Source organism: Prunus persica, chromosome G8, assembly GCF_000346465.2.
Source record: "Prunus persica cultivar Lovell chromosome G8, Prunus_persica_NCBIv2, whole genome shotgun sequence".
NCBI classification, from domain to species: Eukaryota; Viridiplantae; Streptophyta; class Magnoliopsida; order Rosales; family Rosaceae; genus Prunus; species Prunus persica.
Window position 1 is genome coordinate 16205318 of NC_034016.1, and position 23672 is coordinate 16228989.

Sequence of the window (23672 nt, forward strand, 5' to 3'; positions counted from 1 at the left end):
AAAGAAAAAAGAACTAAATTGGAAATTGTTTAGCCAGAGTTTAGTTTATAATCAAAACATTGGGTTCGTCTATTTTTAACACTGCAATGCAAGATGAGATAGAAGATACCTAACATTTTCATTCACAACGCATAGCAGCAGCAAGCATTCAGTCTCTACCACGTCTTGTCTTCCCTTCACACCATCTCTGATACAGATACATCATCCTCTCTCTCTCTCTCTCTCTTTCTCTGTCTCTCTCTCTATCTCTCTTCAACCAACCAACACGCACAAACAAACAAACAGACAAACAGAAGAAAACACACAAAAGTGCAACAAAATAAAGGAAAGAAAAGAGCCAACACACACCACCACCACCACACAAGAGTCTCACTCTGAGAGACAGCAAGCGAAACCTGCAATAACACAATGCCTCCTTATGCAACCCAGCCATGACCAAACCCACCTCTCCTCTCACCCAATGTCTTCCTCTTCCTCTTCCTCTTCCTCTTCCTACGACACCTCCAACTTTGTCGTCTCATCCCATCACTCCCCACCGTCCGATGAAACCGACGACACCGCCACCATCCTCACCCGTCTGATCGACTCCGAGCTCAATCACATGCCCTCCCCAAACTACATCTCCCGCCTCCGCGACCGTTCGATCGACGTCACCGCTCGCCAGGACTCAATCAACTGGATCTTAAAAGTCCACGCCCACTACCGCTTCTCTCCCCTCACCGCCTTCCTCTCCATCAACTACTTCGACCGCTTCCTCTCCTCCCATTCTCTCCCGGTAAATCACTCTCCTCCCTTTTCCGAGAAAACGTCGCATTTTCCGGGAAAATGTGCTGACGTGTCTGACTTTTCGCTTGCTTATTTATTTATTTATTGCTGCAGCAGCACAATGGGTACTGGCCATTTCAGCTGCTGTCTGTGGCTTGCCTGTCTTTAGCGGCGAAGATGGAGGAGCCCAATGTGCCCTTCATTTTGGACCTCCAAATATTCGAACCCAAGTTCGTGTTCGAGCCCAGAACGGTTCAGAGAATGGAGCTCCGGGTCATGACCATTCTCAACTGGAGGCTCCGATCCATCACCCCCTTCGATTTCCTCCACCACTTCATCGCCAACCTCCCCTCGTCTTCTTCCTCCTCTCTCTTCTCAGCTTCCTCCGATCTAATTCTCAGCACCACCCGTGGTAATACATAGAAATAAATATAACCCAGTTCTTTCTTTGTATTTTGTATTTGTTTTTGGATTTTTGTTTAAATTTCGTTTTTTTATTGTGTTTCAGTGATTGATTTCTTGGGTTTTTCGCCTTCCACAATTGCCGCGGCGGCGGTGCTATGCGCCGCCGAAAAAAGTGTCGATTTTGCGGCTGCGGAAGACTCTGATGCGGCGGCGTCGTTGTTCCACGAAAGAGTAAACAAAGTATATAAATCCACCGCGGGGTCTTCTTAGCAAAGCTTTGACTTTTCCCGGGGCTGTTTTGTAAATAATTAATTTGTGTTGTTTTTATTGAGGAATTCGAAGAGTTTAGAAGGCATAGAAAGCTGTGTTGAGAAAAAAGATTGACAAATCCGTGCGGTAATAAAAATTTATTTATTTTTGTTTTGTTTTGTTTTTTCATTGGGGACAGGAGGGGGCGAGAAGCTGTCACCAACTCATGGAGGAGTATCTGATCGACACGTGTCCCTCGTCCCGCCATAAAGAGCCCGTCGTTGGAACGGCGTCTTCGTCCCCAGCCAGCCCAGTTGGCGTGCTCGACGCGGCTGCCTGTGGAAGTTGCGACACTCGGTCAGAAAATCCCGGCTCCACCGTCGAAGCTGAGCCGCCAGCAAAGCGGCTCCGACCCTCCTCTGCCGCTGATGTACAGCCGCCGTAGATAAAACAGAGACAGAGAAATTAAAACTATTTAAATTAAATTAAATCTGTCTCGAATTTTTTGTCCTTATATTTTTTTTGTCAACTCTCATCATGATAAGATGGACGGTTGGGATTAGAGATAATTTTTATATATTTTGAGGACGATGGGTTTTATTTTCGGTAAATTAGATTTATGGGTCTAATTAGGGTAATGATGTTTTAAATCATGTCGTGCATGTAAATTATGGATCTTCTACGAAATACGTGACGGTTTTGCCACGTGGCGGGTGAGGGTTTAATTAATGTAATTGAAAATTATTAATAAAATGGAGGGTAAAATAATAATTGTGCTGGGTTAGGAAAGGACAAGGAGTTTTGAGAGTGATGTCGGGAGGGAGGTTTGGCGGGAATGACGTGGGGGTGACGAGTGCTTGACACGTAATGTGGGGAGGAAAGGAATTGGAGGGAAAGAATCTCAGTGGAGTTGGGATATGGGGTACAGATAGGTGAGGTGAATCGGAGCCGTCCACGTGTAAGGAGTGAAGAGTACTGGTACGATCATATCATTATATTGACTAGTGAGGGGCAAAGATTTGATTTGATGACTGGAGACCACATGAGGTCACATCAGAGCTATATTTATTTTGTGTATCAAATCGTGCTTTTTTTTCCCTTCTTATTTTGGTGTTTTTTTATTTTTTATTTTTTATTTTTATTTATTTATTTATTTTGCGAAAGTGGTGTTTTTTTATTTTTGGTATGTGCACTTTGCATTATATATTCATTTTTCTTTGGGTAAATAAATGCATCATATTTTTGGGTCCATAAAGTTTTTCTAGTATTGAATTCGATGAACTTCTTATCTCAAATTGAGGCCACAATTGAAAAACAACTTACAAGGTTGGATCATTCATGGAAGGTGGTCTTGATTGCAAGAGGAATTTCTGTCTGTCTTTGTGGGAAAAAGTTGGCACTCATTATTGTTTTTTAGAGAGTTACTAATAGTTGCCCATTTGGTTTCGACGATCGGATTCCTGAGCATTCTCTGATGTGGTTTAAGGTTAAATTTAGGTTTAGAGAGGAAGTAATGGCTTGATTTGATTGTTAGTTCCTTCAAATTTTAGTTCAAAGGCATTTACTTTCAGAAAAATTCTACTATGCAATCATCTCATGCAACCAACTCTTCATGTGACAAATTCTACTTCTTTCGTGTAAATTACGAGATTATTGTTTGAGATAACTTTTTAAATGCAAAAAAAGATGATAGAAATTTGTTATCGAAACGTTTGTTACTTACAACTTGTTCCGTAGAAAAAATCTTTCATATTGTCATTTCATACGATGACTCTCGCATTCAATCATTAATGCATTAAGCACATGATAAATGAAAGTAGATGATCTGCAGTGAAGATATTTTTTCCTCTCTCACATGATAATATAATCAAAATATCAATAAAAATAATAAAGTATATTTTAGCTCGTCCATTTCAAGTGAGTGTTTCCTTGATTACAGACAGCGCTTGCGCAAAACCTTTGAATTATTTTGGCCTTGATGTGGTGGGAAAATGACCTATAAACAAACGGGACAAGAAAAATTTGTCTCATGATTTCCAATAAAATAAGAGATTAAAAATTAGGCAACCCATTTCCAGGCTGTATGAAAAGGTAAAGATGGGACCCTATTTTTTTAATTTTTTTTAAAAATACTATGAGGTGTCCTCACATTTGAAGGGTAGGATTAATCTGTGTTCGGGATTCGACTTGTCCCTGACCATATTTAAATGAAGTATATACATGTGAGTCATTTTATAGTGTGGGTATTATATATAACTCTTAGGCGAGGTTCTATTTCTTAATCGTTAGATCAGGTTAACCAATTTAAACAAACAACTAATTAATTTAATCCAATAATTAAAAGATAAGGTGTGATCTAAGGGTTATATAAGTAATGTGGTCAAGAAGAGTTTTTGTGTACATGTGAAATCTGGGCTTGGGACAAGAACTGGGCCCCCACAGAGGCCCACAAACGGTGGGCAGTTAAGGAGCTTATGATAAAGGCCACCCTCCAGAGAGAGAGAGATTATGACCCTGTAATTGTAGGACAAAGGACCTTTCCAAAGTTGTCCTTAGAGAAAAGGGAAGAGGCCAAAGCAAGAGACAAAAGGGCATTAACAACCTTCCCGTTGTACCAAGAAACCATTCATCCACCCACCCACCAATAGTATCTCCTGTACTCTCTACTGATTTCTTATCTTTCCTTGTATAAGAAATCAAATGAGAGAGAGACCAAACAAGTGTTTTGCCCTGCATGTCTGTGTGATTGGCACCTCTAGCTTTCTTCTGTCCTTTGAGGAACCCCCTCATCAATGTGTTCTTGGAGAAATTTGCAGGCTTGTTTCACCATACACATAAATCAGCCACAGATCACATGTACTGGGTAAGTTTTGGTGTTTTTTCGTTAGAAAAGAAGGAAGATTCGAATTCAAAACTTGTAACTTTTACGACTTGTCTAGCACTCACCATTTTACAGCCATTAAATTTAGGATTTTCGTGAACTTTTCAATTACAAAGTGTAACATTTTCAGTTGTGCATCATAAATGTTTAAAGAATAGGAAGAAAACAAAACAAAAAGGAGCAAAGGAGGGAAAATCCTTGCATCTGACAAATAGAAGACCTAAAAAAAAGCAAATTAGAATAGTCAAAGTTCCACATCAAGGTGGGATAGTCACAAGTGCAACCGTAAAAGATATTCACCTTTTGTCTAAGATTTCTAGTTGCGTTTGACAATTGACATTGGTATTGAGATTAGATGACACTGTTACACTATAAATAAAGTAGCAAATCCAAAATGTGTTGCCACAAAATCTTCAACCATAGATTATGTATTTGAAATTGGGCATTGGGTCCCAACTCAAATTGCATAAAAAGGGTGCATTATTGGTTTTACTACATTCATCATAAGATTGAGACAACATACTGTAAAAGGAAAAGGAGCCAAAAAAGGAATGGTAGTTGTTATTCTCTTTATAAAAAATAAAAAAAAAATCAATTAAGATATGTAGGTGTGATATTTGACCGTAATATCTTTGTGATTTTTTAAAGTAAATAAGAAAGTGATTTATTTGTAAACATATAGGATCAACTTTAATCCAAAATGCTTGCTTGAAGTTGAGTTGGAAATTAATCACCGGAAATTTTGTCAATTTAAAAGTGATAATATGTCATGTACGACATCATTTGATCAATATGTTGTTTCTAATATTATTATTATTTGACATTTTTCAGTTCGTTAAAAACACCGTCTCTAAATTCGAGACTTACACGGACTGAGATAGGGTTCAACATATTCAACTAATTTGACTAAAAATACCTACCGAAATAGTTGGGCCAGCTGGGCCTAATTATTTTTCGTACATATTTTCACAATAGGGATGGACTTTTTTTTTTTTATAATTTCTATTTTGAGTTTTTTTATTATAATTCAAATGAGTATGATTTTACTTATTTTTGTGATCATTCATTTAAACTTACTTCTCTATTTTTTATTTAATTTGTACAAAATAATATAATTGAACTTTCAAGTTTGATGAGATGAGATAGTGGAGGAAACTATTATGAGTAAGTGCATGGAATAGAATCAAGGGATCTTCACTAATATACCCAAAATAGGAGCTGAAATTATAAAAAAACTCCACATGGAAAACACTTCATAAACACACCCAAAATCCATTTATTAAATAACAAATTAGTGTTGAAGTTCCAATAAATTACAGCACTGCCACTATCAAGCCCAACAGAAAAATACTCAAAAAACACCCAAAACAAACCCAGCCCAAATTTATAAACAAGCCCAAACATTGTACCATCTCGTATTCCATAACTTTCGGCCCAAAAAAAAAAGTAAACCGTAAAAGTACAATGTTAATACCATCTCGTATTCCATAACATTGTTAATACCATGTCATAAAAGTACAATGTTAATACCATGTCATAGAAGTATATTGTTAATACCATTCCATAGAAGTATATTGTTAATACCATTCCATAAAAGTACAATGTTAATACCATGTCATAGAAGTACATTGTTAATACCATGTCATAGAAGTACATTGTTAATATCATTTCATAGAAAAACATTGTTAATACCATTTCATAGAAGTACATTGTTTATACTATGTCATAGAACCATCTTGAGTCCTTTCCAAAGGCATAAACTTTCTCAGCATCACTGATAAGCATGGTCTTGCCAACCCCAGCAGCGAAGAATACTAGTAATAACAAGATACCTCTACAAAAAAAAAAAAAAAAAAAAAAAAAAAAAAAAAAAAAAAAAAAACACTGTTAATACTACGTCATAGTAGTACACTGTTAATACTATGGAATGCAAGATGATGTTGCACCTGGAAGTGTGTCACTTATGTTGGAACTGTTGCCTGTCACAACACTCAACATCTTGTTAACTATATTTGGTAGAGCAATCATCTCTCTCATAATATTAGGTTCTGTAGTGAGAGGGAAGCCATTGTCAATCATTTCATCCAGAAGCTGCACATTGCAGTAAAGATTTTGGTCAATTTAATAAGCAAAACTCAATATGGAAAACACCAGATTCAAACCCTAATTGGACAATACTAGAAAAAACCATGAATATGGAGCTCAAACCTGATCAAATTTTGAAAGTTGATCAACGACATCATTTCCAACAAGTGCCTCTCCAACAAACAAGACAAGATCTGGATTGTTAAGATTGACTAGCTTTGACAGTGCCTTCATTAATTGTTCATTATCCTGAAAGGCATAATACAATATATTTTCACATCATATATAAAAAATAATATATATATATATATATATAGCAAAAAAACCAAGCTAGATAACTTATAGGTCTCAACCCGATGAAAAATGAATTTTAACAAGTAAACAACATTTTTTTTTTCTGTAATAACAAAAGCAGTAGTAAGACTGAAACAAAAATTGCTAACTAACAGTAGCTCAGCATGTACATCATACAAACAATAAATGTTTATGTAAATGCTCAACCATTCTGCTAGGAACTAGAAACACAGTACCAGCATTACAAATCATATTAGAACTCACACAACTAAACAAGCAAGTAATTTTCAGATTTTTTTTTTCAATTTATTTATCGCAATTTGTAAACGAAATGCCAAACTAAGGGAAAGAACCGTAGACGTATTCAAATTAATCACAAAATCGCAAAGAAATTGCTCAACGAGCTTCGAATTTCGGCGATAATCAAACCGGATCATATCAATATGATTCGGCTGACCTTGAAATGGTCTCTTTGTTCTTCTTAAGCTCATCCTTGTGAGCCTTCTCTCAGATCAGGTGCAGCATGTGGCCATGAGCGTCTGGCTAAAATTACGGCTCAAAAGCTGTGAGCGTCCTGCTCGTGAATCAAATGAAAGCTTGAGAAAATGACGTCATTGAGGATTGAAAATTTGAAATGGAGAAGAGAAATTGAAAGTGAAAGAAGCAACGAGGAAGATAACGAACCTAAGTCTTGGAAGAAGAACCGATAAGACCGTTGCCTAGAGCATCGAAAGGATTGGCGGAAGAAGATGAGCCTGGAGCCGCACAAGCTGCTGATCGCCATGGTCGATGCTCTTCTTCTTCCTATTCTTCTTCAATCTACAACATAATTGTTATTAAATAAAAGATTTTTAAAAAAAAATTAAGTCGGCTATTTCTCAAAATTGCAAAAGGGCAAAACCGTAATCCAATATAACTGTTAAATTGAAAAAATCGACAGCTGTCGATTTTTGGGTTTATTTTGGGTGTGTTTATATACAGTAAATAGTATAGGGTTTATTTATAGTTTTATGTCTAGGAATGGGTATTTAACTAATTTTGTATAGAATCAATAATGTTAGTAGGATAAAATTACCCAATAGTCGAGCTTCATAAATATTTGTTTGTTCTAAATTGCCAACAATATTGTTTGAATATTAAGTAAATGTGTAAATGTTTGGACTTAGATTGGGAGGGTCGGCCAAAGCGAGCCAACCCTACGAGGTCCCACAAATTATGTCGGCCATATGTCTTGATATCCATACGGCACTCACCAAGCTAGGGTGAGAGTGGCATATTTAGCCAACCGACCCTTTTAAATTTTATCCCCACCCACCAACTTCTATTTATACGAGCTCCTTCCCCTGTTCCTCCTCTTTTCAGCCGATGTGGGACTCAGTGGCCCATTGTTTCATTTCAAACTCACATCACTTCTCTATTTTTTTCTTTTTCCCGTCATCCTTGTTCTCTTACAATCTTGTACTTATAGAAGAGAGAAAGCAGGAGTGAGATAAAAGAGATCCATGCAACAAAAATGTCTCTGATACCTTTGGAATTTTTTGCTTTGAATCTCGCCTTGAAAAAGACCAGCTTATTCATTAAATTCATAATCTATGTCAATTAAACTAGTTGAATAAAATTAAGAAATAAAATACATTGAGCCCAATCTCAAATTTTGAACTATAAAAAAGAAATTTCTTAACAACAAACACTTTTCTTTTTACACTTTCTCAATGATTTAATAAAGGTTGAAGTTATTTAACATGTATGGTGATTGATGATTCTTTTAGATTTGAATTTCATGTTTTGTTTTTTGGGAAATTAATTTTGAATTTACAAATGTCTAGTAAAGATATACAGTTTTGAAAAATTCTCTGATTTATATGGGTAAGTAAATATGTATTATTGTACTAGAATTTGAGTAAATTTTGTTTATTCCTATCTTCTTGTGTACAATGGGCCTGTTTGGTTCGCATGATGAAGTAGGTGAATTGGATCTAGAATCCTAGTCCAGTGTTTGAAGGCCTAATGTGATTACATATTGTTTGTTTGTTTTTTGTCTATTTAAATGTAACAATATTAAATTTGAGTTAATATAATATAATTACAGTAAAAATAAATCGAATGAATGTACATAGAAGATTGATGCCACATTTTTATGTTTCACCTAGAGCCTCTATGACTTTAGGACCGCCACTGCCTCCTACGGCTCATATACACAACACATTCAATCAATACCAACGCCGTTGCGCTATGCGTCGAAGGGGTTTCAAGCAATAAAAGCTACATACATTTTTTACATAAATGATCTTCAATCAGAAGTATGTGTAACATGGGCATGCTATTGTAGAACTTGTTAGAACACAACACTAGTGTGACATTTGGAGATCGGCATGATCTTCCAATTGAAATTGATGAGTCTCTAGCTGAAAAGTTTTGCATAGCCAACGGCAAAAATATTTTAAAAAAAACAAAATCTATAAACCTGGCTTCACCGAGGAAAAAGCAGGCCAAAGCAAATGCAAAGAAAAATATTGTACCTAAGATCAAGAAAATGGCCCTCTAAGATATTGCAGCGGGGGAGGAGTTTGAGCCGATGGCACATCAATCTTAATCTTGATAGATGTATGATTATGGAAATTAATATTTACCGAATATGGTAATTAATTTTTTTTGCATTTGCCTTGGCCTTCTTTCACCTCTGTGAGTTACACAAATAACAAACAAAATCGCATATTTGAGTTAGGTTAGTTGGTCAGGGTAGTGATTCTGTCCCTTTGCACTCAAGTTCGAATTTCTCTCAGTGTAAATTAGGTATTTTAGAGTAGATTATCGCTTGTATAAAAAATTCAAAATCAGAACCAAGGTATGAGGGAAAAACATTCCATATATTACAATAATAACAACATGTACTTCTTACACACGTCCCCATTAGGGTTTTGGTGTTTTAGAAAAGTTAATAGCTTCTTTCTCCATGGTAGGACTAATCTTATAAAGATGCTGCAAATAATCACCCAAAACCACCTTCTTATACTCCTCATCACTCAAGGAACAATTCCAAATGGGCTCAATCTCAGTTTGGGGAGACGGATTATAGAACAAAGCCACTGAAAACCGATCTATGTCCATTTGGGTCACAACCCTATGCCATGGGCTCTTCAACCTCCCATTGCTCATGATCTCTAGCAAATCTCCCACATTCACCAGCAATGCCTCTGGTGGCCAAGTCACACTGACCCATTTCATGTCTTTCAACACTTGGAGGCCTCCGGCAGCCCCGGGTCGAATTGCATGAGGAGGGTGAGGGCGCTGGCATCAGAATGTGGAGTTAGACCAAGGGCAAGGTCTGGTCTAGGACATGATGGGTCAATAGCGGATCCAGGATTCTCGGGCCAAGGAGTCACAATGTAAAAATTTTAAAAATTTTTTGGAAAAAAAAAACACTAGAAAAATAGGAAAATAGTTTCCATCCAAATTTCAATTGTACATGACGAGTTCTCTTTTAATAACTTTGCATTATAGTTTCATAAATAATTTATTTTTTAATAATTTTAGGCACTTTTGTTTATGTCTTATCTAAAAGAGAATATCATTTTTTATAAAGAATAATTATAATGTATAGAGACTACAATTATCTTTAAAAAAAAATTTAAAATGAAACAAACCCAACCCCCAACTTTGAAAAAGAAAATTATTAAAACAAAAAACAAAACCTCTCATTTTCTTTTTCAAAATTAAAAATAAAAAATACTACATATAATATAACATGTTTCTTGTTGTTAGTGTCCCCCACTTTAATACTTCTAATATTATATTTTTAGAGTGTTGTTAAACGAACCCTAAAATTATCTGAGTACATCTTATGATCTAAGTATACTCTAATATTTAAATTAAAATATAAAATTAACTAAGTACACCCTATTTAACTACCAAAATACCCCTGATACACCCTAATACACCACACCAACAAATTTGTCCAATTACATCCCATGGCTTTTTGCTTTGAAACTATGAATGCACTGGAGGTGCGCCATGGGAGGAATTGCTGCATTTAGCTCATAGTCGTAGCACCAACGGCCATAATTTAGACTATATAAGTGACTATCATGATCCCCACTGAGATCTGTCTAAGAGTTGGAAGGTTTCAGACTTCCAGCAATACTACTTGACATTGGATAACCAGAATAATGAGGATGGAAGTCTTTCGTGGAACCACAGTAGAAATCAACCATGAAAGATGGTGCTTATATCCAACAAAAGACAAAACCTCCTGATTACAACCCAACTGATTCTCATCCTGGTTACCAACCAAATTATCAGTCGAACCAAAGCTTTCTGGCAGTTGCTGATCTTGATTTCCATTTCTAATGTCCCCATGTCCAGTTGATGAGTGAGAGAAATACATTTGAGGTGCATGATGAGCTTTACCTAAAGGTTCTACACACTTCGCCATTGGAAGGGGAAGATTTTGAGCATCATGTGAAATTGCGAGACCTTGAAATCTGGAGGTATGGCAAGATCTTTTGCATCCCCATAAGACGGTATTCTAAAATAGCAATTCCATTTGGGGAATTGTCATCTTTCGAGAACATTGGTGGGGATGCCACCTTCACAACGTTTTCATGTGGTCCATTCACACATTGACAAGGTATCTGAACATTTGTAACTTCACCAAAGTCTCCAAAGCATATGTCGAAATCAAACCTAACAAGAAGTAGGGTTTTTCGCTTTCCTTTGATAAATGTTGAATATGGTGAGTAATGTGTACTTATTAAAAGTATATTTGTTTCACAATTTAATATATCTTTTTTGGTCATTTTATATTAGAGTAAATTAGTAATTCAATAAATAGTTTAGTAGTATGGTGTACTCAGTTAATTTTAGGGTTCGTTTAGCAGCACTCTATTTTTATGTTGTTTTGAAAGCAAAATAGGCCTTCCAAAAAAAAAACACAAAAAAAACAAAAAACAAAAAAAAGACTAGCTCACAACACAACACGAATCAAAGATACTCTTTTTTCCCCCTCTCCGGTCGAATTCTCTGTCAGTGGCTCTTCTTCCAGTGACTATTTTGCTCCTCTGGGTTGCAACACAAATTCCTTTTGATCTGCTCTACCTCGCCTTTCCTTTTCTCTCTCTCCAAAATTAAAACTCAACTACCCATTACCATCGCAGTAACCCATCAACCAACCTCTCTATCTGTCTTTGGGAACTTTCATCGAGCACGTTCAGTGCATCCAAGGGGTCAACAGGCTGCTGGCCAAGGGGTCTGCAACTGTTCTCCTGCGACCTCCATAGCCAAACGCCGGCATCCCAAGGGGTCAATTGACCCCTCCTGTCCCTTGGGTGCGTCCGCATGGGTAGTAGTTGACTCTTACATTGATCTCACTTTCGTTGGGGTCAAAGTTTTGGAGGAATGCATGTCTTTCTAGCAACAAGGCTTCGGCTAGGGCATCCAATAAGTCATTCAAGATGGCTCTTGCTTCTGCAACGTATTGCTCTATAGCATGCCTGCTTAACAATGTCACAAAATTGATGTGATCTGAGGCACTCTGTGAGTTGATCCTAAATACAAAGTTGGGCTAATATCCACACCAAAAAATTTCAATTGGGCTACTTTTTAAGGCGGTTTGGTTGGATATGAGAAAAATATAGAAACGCCAAAATGTATGCTTGCATTTGCACATAGATATTTATGTGATGAAAGTAGGGCACCTGAAATTGGCAGGCCTTTGAGGTCAAACGTGGAGCCCTTGGGTGGCTCCAACAGGAGCTCCTTTCATAGTCACACGATCAATCCAATCCAGCGGCTGATCTTCCGACTTCACAAAGTTCCGGTCATAACCCATGTTGTCTCCACTTACGTACGACCCAACGCTGGCTTTCTTCTCTTCAAACGACAGCCCAAAGAACTTCTTAACCACATCCCTCACACCTTGCAAAACAGACCAAGGTACACCGTGGTCCTTGATTACGAACATGCCCCAAGCTCTTGCCAGCTCTCGGGCTCGGTCCTCGGGTTTGAACCGGGCCCAGTAAGTTGGCCATACTTATTGATGGTAGGAACGCCGAAACATCATCAGCTAAAAATAAGGTAACCGGATCATGATCATATTGAGGATACACCCTAATAAACCTCTCAGTCAAGTGTTTAATCCCGCGATGAGCGATTTCTTGAACCACGGGTACCCTTGAGGTTCTAAGTTGACCTTCTTGGTCTAGGTAGCTAGCTTCATGTAAGAAATTGTCACTTCTCTCCATATAGGTTTCTCTCTAGCTAAGCTATAGCACTTTCTATTCTTCTAACATTGGCCTTTTCAGTTTTGTGCAAAATGTGATCAATATTTGTAGGAATGGCTAAGCAAATAGTGAAAGTTTGGACCCCCCCCATCCACATGTTTAGTGCTAGTTGGGATTCTTTGAGTGCATGGCCAATATGAAAATGAAATTTTTGTTGGATAGGCCCAGAGCCTTAAGAATTTGTACTGCTTTGCAAGTGGACTGGACTTCCAAAAAATTCCAAATGCCTCAGATTTTTTTTGGGACTACCGAAGGCCACACTCTCTCCAAAAGATTTGATTGAGAATTAAGTTTGCAAGGGTTTTTTTTTTTTCTTGAAAGAACAAACTGATACTTCGTGTTTGTCATGTGATGGGAACAAGTTCTTGATTGTCCATATTTATGGCCGTTCCTGATGCGGACTTCCCACATGGGAGTGACCAAACACCCACTGTCGTAAGCAGGAGGACAAGTTTCTTGGTGCCACATATTTATGTTTATCACTATCATCTTCACCAAAATAGAAATATTCAGTAATTAAATTTTGAAATCTCTATCCACCACATGATTGAATAAGTGAAAGGTGCACGAGTACTATTCTTAATTGGTGTGGGAACAGTACAACAAGAGGGAATTGTGCAGAGAGGCCTTGATGGTTTGGATAAAGTTAATTTCACTCAGTTATCCAGGGAAATGATGATAAGAACAATGACATGGTACAATAAAAGACAGCACGGTTTTAACTTCTAGTAGTCTCATTTCATACTCATCAGAACAACATCATCTTCCAGTTTAAGGAGTAAGCGCGAGTTATTATGAGTCGTTTATATGCAAATTTGATTCCAAAATGCCTCAAATGTTTATTATTATCATTGTCGAGAGCACGCAAGTCATCAAACAGATCATAGTCACTTACGAAACGAATGAATGAACATCTAACATGTCACATCCACTTACGAATCAACATCTAACACTAACATACTTTGGAAATACAATTGAGGTATATATGCAATTAAGGCTTGATTTGGGTAAAGTTTTGATTGCAAAGTGTTACAAGATTCCAAAAGAGTAGACATTATGAGAATCTTCAAGGATGGTACTGAATATCCATTGAAATTTGGAGGTTTTCACTTAGGACCACGCTAGTGGTAGCCACCTGGAGCTGAAAGCTGAACACTCTCTCTCAACTCTTATATGAGAGAGAGGAAAGAGAATCCTATGATCATCAATTCATCATATTCTACCACCGTCCACTTGCTAAGCAAAGCCCCAAGAATATGGGTAAAATCTCACACCACCTCACGCGCCCATAACGCGCGTGGAGGACAAACAGTGATGACCTTATCTCAATCTTGGGCCGCAAGGGCATGGTTCCCGCGAAATGATTGGGCAAGGATCCAAGTGGCGTCCAACCACACCATTCCCTCCGCCCTGTCAGAAATCTGCGTGTAGAGATACTGGGCATCACGAGTGGTCGGTGCAGCTGGCCCTCGTACACCCGTCCGTACGATGTACTCTTGCTATGCGACAAATCGTGATTGTGGTTAGGGTCCCACTTTTGGTCTTGGACCCACCTGAGCTTACCAGCTGGGGCCTATTAATCGCCCACGTGTATCTCTTCCTTTAAATAATGTAGTATTCATATTATACACATACGTATGTATGTTTTAATAATACTTCTATTTTTCGTACATGTTTTAAAGAATAAGTAAAATACATATTTTATAATACACCTACATATATATTTTTTTAAATTCAATAATACAGACAAAATTCACGTATTATACACTTTTTTTTTCACATATTATTGAATAAAAATAATATATATTAAAAAATTAAATAAAAATATCATATAGTGACCAAACTTTTAGATTGTATCTTGCCAAAATTTTTCTGAATAAAACACGTATGTATTTTATTAATACTTTTTCCGTTCCATATTTACTAACTATCATATTCACAGTCTGATAATATAAATATACGTCTAAAAATTTAAAGCTGAAAATTTATTACTACTACCAAATGATATAGAAAATGACATGATAATACCATATTCACTAGAAATTTAAGTATTACAATAAGAAGTTAAGGATGAATGATATATGTGATTAGAGAAAAATAAATAAATAAATATGATTTGTTGCTTGTAGTAATGCTCCTTTGCTAAGTCGTAAATATGATATAAATAATTGTATTGGATATTCAAACTTTGAACACTGTTACAATTATGAATTAGACATTCAACAAGTTTCATAAATTATAGTTGTGACAGAGATTAAAGTTACGTTTAGTGAAAAATTAGTATATCATAATAGCTAATTTCAAGATTTTGAGATTATGATATTAGTGATTCCCCGAGGCCTGTGGCAAGCATTACATTTTGAGGATAAGTGTGTTATTATGAACTTATTAAGTAGGTTAACTGCTCATCTAATTAAGTTGACCAATTCATTGAGGTAGATAAGGTCAAAACCGAGTCCGGGACCCAATGTCTGTTAAGCCCCCCAATCAGCATTTGTCAAAGCTTGGTCCATATGAGCTGGATGGGACATGGGTTACCTATTCATGGGTTCAATCAAATTGAGAGAGAGAGAGAGAGAGAGAGAGAGAGAGAGAGATGGAGATTTGGCCAGTTGGAGAGAGCTCACAATTTAATCTTGGATGGTGGTACACACTACTAGACACAGCATCTGCATCCCAATTTGGATGGGTTTGATAGTAACACTTGGAGGTCCCTAATGAATAACATTTGGATGGACTATTAATAATGAGTGATCCAAGAGGGAATGCACATGGGTTTTAAAGTTTTTACCTTCATTTTCAATGCAATAATAAGTTGTCCGAATTAGCTGTTTAGTGCGTGTTGATAAAATTTAACTGTTGATGCATTGTGAGTTTTATATTCATCAACGTCCAAATTTTATCTATGTATGTATATAGACGGCCGACCATAACATATGTCTATACATATATGTACATGGCACTATTGACTTGAGTACTCATAGACCACGCACCAATTATTATGGTTAAACTTGTTGATTATACTTTATGCGGCTACGGATAAGTTTAACACCTGTTATTGTGGCCTTTTATTTTGACCACCACATGCTTAATATACTTTGGTTTCCTTAATTTATAATTAGGATGGTGAGCTATTCAAATATAATAAGATGCCTATATTAGGGCACATTGTGGTTCACAGTGATTTATACATAAAAATAAGAGGAGAAAAGAAAAAGAAAAAGGAAAAGAAAAAGAAGATAAATGAAAAGGAAGATGGGAAGGAAGCTAACATTGGAACTTTGAAAGGAGGACCAAAATTAAGAATATATATCAGAATTCACAAGTGACAATATTTAAAATGGAGCTTTGAAAGAGAAATTTAGGTTGAAGTGCGTGTGCACGTGCATACATGTGTGTAAATATGTGGGGAATTCTGCATATGCATATGCACACGTGCCCACATGCGTGTGTGAGTCCTTAGAGGTAAAGAGTAAATCCCTGCACTGCACTATTCTTTCTTGAAAAGGAGAGAGACAGAGAGAGAGAGAGAGAGAGAGAGGGTTGAATGTGATTGCATGTGGATTCATAAACACCCAGTCCAGTCAACTGCACTTTGCCCCAAGAAATTTCTACAGTCTCCACTCATGCAGTCATGCCTAAACTTTTTGTGTTAAAACCCTTTTAATAATTCTCACTTGATTCTTGAGACTAGACAATTACATACAAATAATACACCAACTACTTGTACTACACATGATACAATAGACTTTATGCCTGCGTGACGTGAAGGATTATGAACTGTTGATTCGTATGTTATATAAATTTATAAATTGACAAGTAACGAATTGTCTCATACCATATAATCTGATGATATATGAAAAATCTTGATAAATCTAGTAGTATTGTATTCATAATACTCTTCCTAACTCTTTTATATGTAGTCAATAAGTTGGAGTTGAAATTAAAATTTGGTTCCCTAGGTATTTTCATTACAAAAACTACAAACTAGTTAGCTTCCAAGTTCCTTTTTCAAGTGGGAAAGGTAGGAGATTCTCAAGTCCACTTGGCTGAACAGTAAACACTACACATAAGCTAGCTAATATTGGAAAGGATGATAAAAGTATCTTGAAGACTATGTGCAATTAAGTCCAATAACATGCAGCATATACTATTGCTTTACATCTACTAACTAAAACATCTCTAGCAGGAGGACCACAGAAAGCTCAAGAAAAATCTCATACTAAAACCACCCATGCTGATCCAATCAAGCTATGTGCTCAACAAAAAAAGGGCAAACACATCAGAGAGAGAGAGAGAGCCAGAGAGGCATGAATGGTACTGCTATGAAGGGATAGGTGTCCATATACTGAGGAAGGGGAAATGGACGTGTACCCCGATTTTGGTTAAGAGGGTATACAGTGCTTCGCTGTCTTAGCATGTGAAGAGATATTGTGTGCCTTATTTTTGATATTTCTCTCTCTTACATGCACCCACTATAACCCTCCCAACTGGCAATTTTGATTAATTCACATACAGAGCTGAATGGGAAGAGGAGAGTCAGGACAAAACAGGTCTAAGATTTCACTTTTTTATTTTTTATTTTTTATAAACCTTTTTATTTCTTACCACACTCCAAAAACTCCTATATCTTTACATAACTTGGTATGTGAAGTCCAAATATAGAGAGACACATTCCATCAGTCCATTGAGATATTCATCTTTATCTACTTGGTTACAGAGAGAGAGAGAGAGAGAGAGAGAGAGAGAGAGAGAGAGAGAGGGAGTTGTTGATATTCATCTATATATATATTTAGTTGTTCACCTCTCTTTGTGTTATTAAAAGGAAAATCCATTAGAGGGTATTCTTTGTGAAAAAAAATGAATGTGTTGGCCTCAGAATGCAGTAGTGGTTGTGAGTCTGGTTGGACTCTATACTTGGAACAGTCTAATTTTCTTTCTCATAATCCAAGGGCTTCACATAGAGATAGTGGTTTCTGTGATGAGTACAAGGATAAAAGAAGTAAACAAGCTGATGGAGATGAGGAGGATGAAGAAGAAGAGGACCAGTCAATGGTTTCTGATGCATCTTCTGGGCCTCCACATTTCAATGAAGATGAAGTTTACTTAGATGATAATACTACTAATAATATTAATGGGTGTTTCTATCCTCCATCCAAGGATCTTGGACCTTTGAAGTTTACAGGAAAAAAGCAGAGAATCAAAGAAAAAGGTAGGCGCTCATGTGGTGATCAACAACAACAACCATCTTTTCTAGATGACACTGCCAGCTCTCCTGTCTTCAACTACTCCAAGGTAATTAATAATTAATTAATCACTGTTTAACTTCATTAATGTGATTAATTTGATCAACATGCTCTGATCCATTGTTAATGGGATTGAATTATATTTGATGGGTGCTTGACAAATTTTGCAGAATAACTTCATTGTGTCCAATAATCAAGCTTCTGGGGGTAGTAGTAGTGTCCTGGATTATTCACAAGGCTTCTCATCTACTCATTTTCAGGTACTTGTTCTCTAGTTTTGTTTTTTTTGGTTTTTTTTTGTATCTTTTGGGTAAACTGACTTCAAGGTTCTTCTTGCAGGGGAGATCTGCATACCAAGACCACTTTGGTTTCCTACAATCTACTCTATCTGGAAATAACCTTCAGAACAACCAGTTGAGTGCCAATTTATTTATTTATTTTCAGTTTAGTTTTACAAATACAATGCAGTGTTTCCTTGTGTTCTTTAGACTAAAGGAGTCTGTTTCTTAACATGCAGATGGTTTCAAGGGTAGGGGATTGGCATGAGATGAAGGAAAGGGATATCTTCATCATCAGTTGCTGGTCTCTTCTTGTTTCTACCACTACAGCAGCTGCTGTATTAGTTTCTCAAGTAGAGATGGTGGGGAGAGGCTGCAAAAAGTAGAAGGAATTGGATCTCAAAAGGGATCTTGCATGTTCCTTTTTTTTTTTCTTTTTTTTTTCTCCTTTTACCTGTCAATGCAGTGGGAAACAACCTAAGAGAGAAGAAGTTAGAAATAAATTTTCATGCTTCCAAAATTAAATTAAATTTTTTGTCAACTAGCAGGTGGTGCAAATGAGCTGGCCTCTCTTGCTTATCCCTCTTTTCAACAAAAAGAAAAAGGCTAAGCCTTTTATTTAGGCAGCCTATGTGTGACCAAACTGGCTCTATTTTTTTCCATGGAGCTCCATGCTCTTTTAATCATGCCATTGCAGTGAAAATCAACTCAGCTAGTGAAAAACTATGGAATGAATAAACAGGCCTTAAACATCAACAATCTCTCCATCAAAGATAACAAAAAAATTTGTCGACTGCCATTATTCTCCACCTAATTCATGTACTTTAGCAGTCCAACAAAGTAGATAGATGTGTTCCATTAATTATTTAACCTGGCTAAATCAAATAGTAGGACAAAATGAAGCATCCACCTAACTGTCGGCCAGTCTACAAAATACATGATCAAAAGAACAGGCTAATACTAATCATCATCAGATTTTATTAGGTGGGATTTGCTCAAATCTACATCTTGGAAAGCTTCCTACCTATCCATAATAAGTAAAACCAAATCTTGGAAAAGGCTTAGGCATTAATAAAGACAAGACCCATCCTGGCTTCATGTCCCTAGAGTCCAGACAAGGCTCCATCCATGCTGAATTATATTCTTCTTCTCCAAAATAAAAATAAAAATTAAGGCTTAAAAATGCATATGAAAATTGGGACAGGATGATGCAAAAGTGTAATGAGTGATGGGCAGTCTGATGAGAGCACAGAAATGAGGGAGGGAAAGGCCAAACTTGATGTTGGAAACTTGGAATATTTCATATGCATTTTCATGACTCTTTTTCTAAGCCCAGGAGATCCTGCCTGAGATCTCCCTGACCCAATGGAACATGCCCCATCTTGTTTAATATGTGCTCTTTATCTCATTTGGAAGGATCCCATTTTAAAAAAATATTTTAAACACTATTTATTAATGTAATTTTGCACACTTCAAGTCTGTCTGCTGTGAAGCTGTCATTGGACTTTATGTCTTGCACAATTCTGTGTCATTCTTGGCATTTTTAAATTCCTAAAACTATTCCCAGTCAGTTCCAAATTGAAATTAAAATTTTGTTTTCTTTTCAAAAAGGCTGAACAAGGATAAAGATGAGATAAGCTATTGGGAATTTAGGATGTCAAAGCTGTCAAAATTCCAAGTCCTACCCACATGTTCTTTTGTATTTTTAAATTTGGTGGTTCAGCAATGGGAGTCTTCCATGCAGTCAATCAAAAACCCAAAAGGGAAAACAAAACAAAAAATATATAAATAAAAAAACATTGAATTAAAAACTGAAGATATATAAAAGTGATGGTTAGTCATGTTTTGCCTCACTGCATTCCATCATATTGCAGAAAAGCACAGATAATTGGATAAGAAGAACCCAAAAGGTATGGGAAAACATCATTTGCCCTTCCAACCACCTACAAGACAAAACCTTCAATTCCTGCAAAACATATACACAAAGCAAGGGAAGGGAGGGCTTTGTTGTTTCTTACTTGTGTTGTTGTAACATTGAGCTCCTGCCAAAACAATGCCTTTTTAATTCCAAGTGTTCCCATTTCCTAAGACAAAGTCTCAGCACCTCTTATCATCTCTGCCATGGACCTGCATGTCATGATACATATCTGTGAAAATTATGAACTAAGTCAGAAGGTACCTGCACTGCACCTGCAGCTAAGAGCAATACCAAGATCTACCACCGTCTCAGAATTACAGATTTTGATGTATACAGAGTGAAGCTAATCCTGGAAAATAGTTTTCAAGATATAAAAATGTGTAGATTTACTGCTTGATAGAACTAGGAAGCACCACTGCAAATAGTTTGGAACATAAAAACGTTGAGCCAATGACAAATTTCACTGTCTGCTTGCCCAATATCATATGGCAACATGCAAAAAACTTTGACTTACTGCTTCCAATATAATTACTGCAATATAGTTTCTTTTTTTAAGAAATTTTACATTTGTTATTGGGCCCTTGAGGCCCAGAGTGGTTGATTCTGGGCCCTTGTTGAGAATTTTTTTTATTTATAAAAATTAAAAAAAAAAAAAAAAAAAAAAAAACCCTGCAAGGCATTTCCCAACAGACGAGGGTTTTCAGGCATGTTAAGTTTCAGACAATGAGTTGTGAAAAGTGAAAAACAAAAGTTCATTAAAAAAAAAGCATGTAAAACTGTAAACTGTAAACTAGGAGCTCTTCTTCCATGTCAATCCCATTCTGCTACAAGCCTTCTGGGCTCTTGCTACATTCACCAAGAACCAGAAGCCCCTTACTCTGCAATCACAGCAGCAGCTTCAGCAAACAAGAACAAGCTCACAACAACTGGACCGGGTTGAAATTTATTCGGGGCAAGAAGCTGTTGAAGGATCTCAGCACTTGGGGCATTGGGGGCCCTTGTAATTATTTTATCCAAGTCTTGGATCAAACCCAACTTGTTTCTGCTATCAGGTTTTGCTTTGCTTTTCTTTTCTAGTACTAGTATGTATTATATAATGCGATTTTGATTGTGGGTTCAAATTTAGGAAGCTGAGTTCTTGGTTTTTTCTTTTGGGTTGTCAGATATGTTTATGCGTTTTACTCTGTCTGAAACATAGTCTGTCTGTTTAAGACCATTCCATTTGATCTTTCTGTTTTGCTTTTCATAAAGACAGAAAATTGGCATCAACTTCTGTTTTGCAGTCAAGATTTTTGCTGAGTTAATAAAGTAAACTAATTTATTCATAATTGGCATTAAATTCTGTAAAGTTCCTTGCTTTGTTAACAACTCTGCAGATTCTGTCATGAGCATTCGATTAGGTTCGTTATCATTGGCAAAGGCTCAAACTGTTTATTTGATGATTTCGGTTTTGATGGTTGTGTCATACTCAACCGGATTGAGTTTTTGGAGGAGGAACGTGGTCTATATAGAGTTGGAAGTGGTTTCCGATTTAACCGGTTAGGGGTACACTGCTCAAATGAAGGATTCACAGGGCTTGAGTTTGCTGGAGGAATTCCTGGTACTGTAGGAGGAGCTACTTATATGAATGCTGGAGCAAATGGGCAGGAGACTGCTGATGCTATACATTGTGTTGACATTATTACAATGGATGGAAGGCTTCATAGACTTAGTAGGACTGATCTCAATTTCGGGTACCGTTCATCTCCATTTCAAGATATGCAAGAATTGGCAGCTATAACTGCTGTTACATTTAAGCTGCAGCACTCGGGATCAGCAAAGAGGAGGCAGCATGAATACATGGAGAGGTAGTCTAGATCAGCTAGAGAAAAAAGAGAGAGACAAGTTTTCCTATAAGACTCTTAAACTTGCATATGCTTATGGGTTTAGTGTGGCTAAATTTGCAGGAGAAGAACTTCTCAACCAGTTGGGGAACAAAGTGCTGGCTCGGTCTTTCGAAACCCATTGGATGTGGGAGTTGCTGCAGCTGAGTTGATTGAGAAAGCTGGGCTGAAAGGCTTTAGAGTGGGAGGGGCAATGGTATCCAAAATGCATGCAAATTTCTTCATAAATTGTGGTGGCTCAACCTCTCAAGACATGCTTGACCTCCTTGCTTTAGTGAAGGAAAAGGTTGATCAGAAATTTGCAGTACAACTTAAGGAAGAAATCCTATATGTTCACCCGCATCGTAACGATGTGAAATCGAAACAAAGATAAATGACTTGTCAATGTATCTGATGTAAGAAACTATGAGATCAGTGCTTGCAAAGACACAACATATAGATTTGTAATGCTGATAAAAGTAAGAATCTTCATTCAAATAAAAAAGATTGGTGCACAACTTCAAGTAGTTGTTGTAACTAAAAAAGTGGTTTTCACTTGTTATTTTCAAGCCAATCAAGAATCCCCTTCTCTGATTTGGTAAGCTCCCCTTTCTTCGCCCTTATAGTTCCTTCCTCAAACTCAAAGTAATCCTTGTAATTGCGCTTATAGTAACTGTCCATTCTCTGCAAATATATTTGCGTAAGAACAAAACATATAAAAGAATGAAAATTTGCATTATTGTTCCTCTGGCATATGAGCAAAATGCTGAAGAATGACTTCAAAATCTTTGGCAACACTTCCAACTTATGAAGAATGCCATGATATCCAAATGCACAAGGAAAGGGAAATTCAAGAAATTTTTACCTCCTTGTCATTCTTGGCCTTGTTCTCTTCTGACTTCTTCAGATACTCTGATACAAATTTCAATTACTACTAAGTCATATAAACCAAGAAAAGAAAAGAAGGAAAAACCCAACAAGAAAAAAAAACACATGGGCAACCCATAAACAAGCAAAAAAAGCACAATGAATTTCAGCTGAAGAAAAAAAAAACCCAAGAAGATAATAATATGTGCTGTACTTTTAAGAAGCTCAGCCCCAGATTCACTGACAGGGGGAGTAGCAAATGCAGCAGATAAGAGCAGCCCTCTTCTTCCAAAATCGTTGGCTGCCTTGGAGGAAGTGGTTTTCCTTCTATCTTTGCGTTGCCTTCTATGGACTGCCTGCACATTAGATGAAGCAAACTTGTTCACTGTAACAGTCAGGGCCATCAATATGCTTTGGCCTATTGAGCTCATGGCTTTTCCACTACGACCACTGGTTTTCTGAACATGTAGATTATGATGACGACGATGAGGCTTTCTTTGTCCATGTAATTATTCAACTTATCCCTTGGGTTTTAGCCCTTTGA

General features: G+C 36.9%; 4 protein-coding genes and 1 pseudogene across 5 annotated transcripts; 3 read left to right on the forward strand and 2 right to left on the reverse strand.

The window, feature by feature from the left end:
- Positions 292-2315, forward strand: LOC18768259 (cyclin-D4-1). 2 transcript variants are annotated; one of them, XM_007199967.2, is made up of 4 exons: positions 292-775; positions 880-1177; positions 1274-1410; positions 1619-2315. In XM_007199967.2, exons 1-4 carry the CDS (start codon positions 419-421, stop codon positions 1862-1864), a joined length of 1038 nt encoding a protein of 345 aa, XP_007200029.2. In that variant the 5' UTR covers positions 292-418; the 3' UTR covers positions 1865-2315. The 2 variants fall into 2 exon arrangements, with proteins under 2 accessions (XP_007200029.2, XP_020425285.1); XM_020569696.1 differs by having other exon boundaries at positions 883-1177.
- Positions 9590-12951, reverse strand: LOC18768008 (annotated as a pseudogene).
- Positions 17371-19002, forward strand: LOC18768861. The gene is made up of 4 exons (XM_007201582.2): positions 17371-18252; positions 18374-18463; positions 18543-18616; positions 18721-19002. The coding sequence occupies exons 1-4, from the start codon at positions 17818-17820 to the stop codon at positions 18734-18736; spliced, it is 615 nt and encodes a 204-aa protein (XP_007201644.2). The 5' UTR covers positions 17371-17817; the 3' UTR covers positions 18737-19002.
- Positions 20892-22780, forward strand: LOC18766549 (UDP-N-acetylenolpyruvoylglucosamine reductase). The gene is made up of 3 exons (XM_007201074.2): positions 20892-21451; positions 21776-22246; positions 22346-22780. The coding sequence occupies exons 1-3, from the start codon at positions 21207-21209 to the stop codon at positions 22653-22655; spliced, it is 1026 nt and encodes a 341-aa protein (XP_007201136.1). The 5' UTR covers positions 20892-21206; the 3' UTR covers positions 22656-22780.
- LOC18767650 lies at positions 22721-23636 on the reverse strand. Its single transcript, XM_007201215.2, has 3 exons — positions 23343-23636; positions 23127-23173; positions 22721-22945 (listed from the first exon to the last, which is right to left on the reverse strand). The coding sequence occupies exons 1-3, from the start codon at positions 23557-23559 to the stop codon at positions 22814-22816; spliced, it is 396 nt and encodes a 131-aa protein (XP_007201277.1). The 5' UTR covers positions 23560-23636; the 3' UTR covers positions 22721-22813.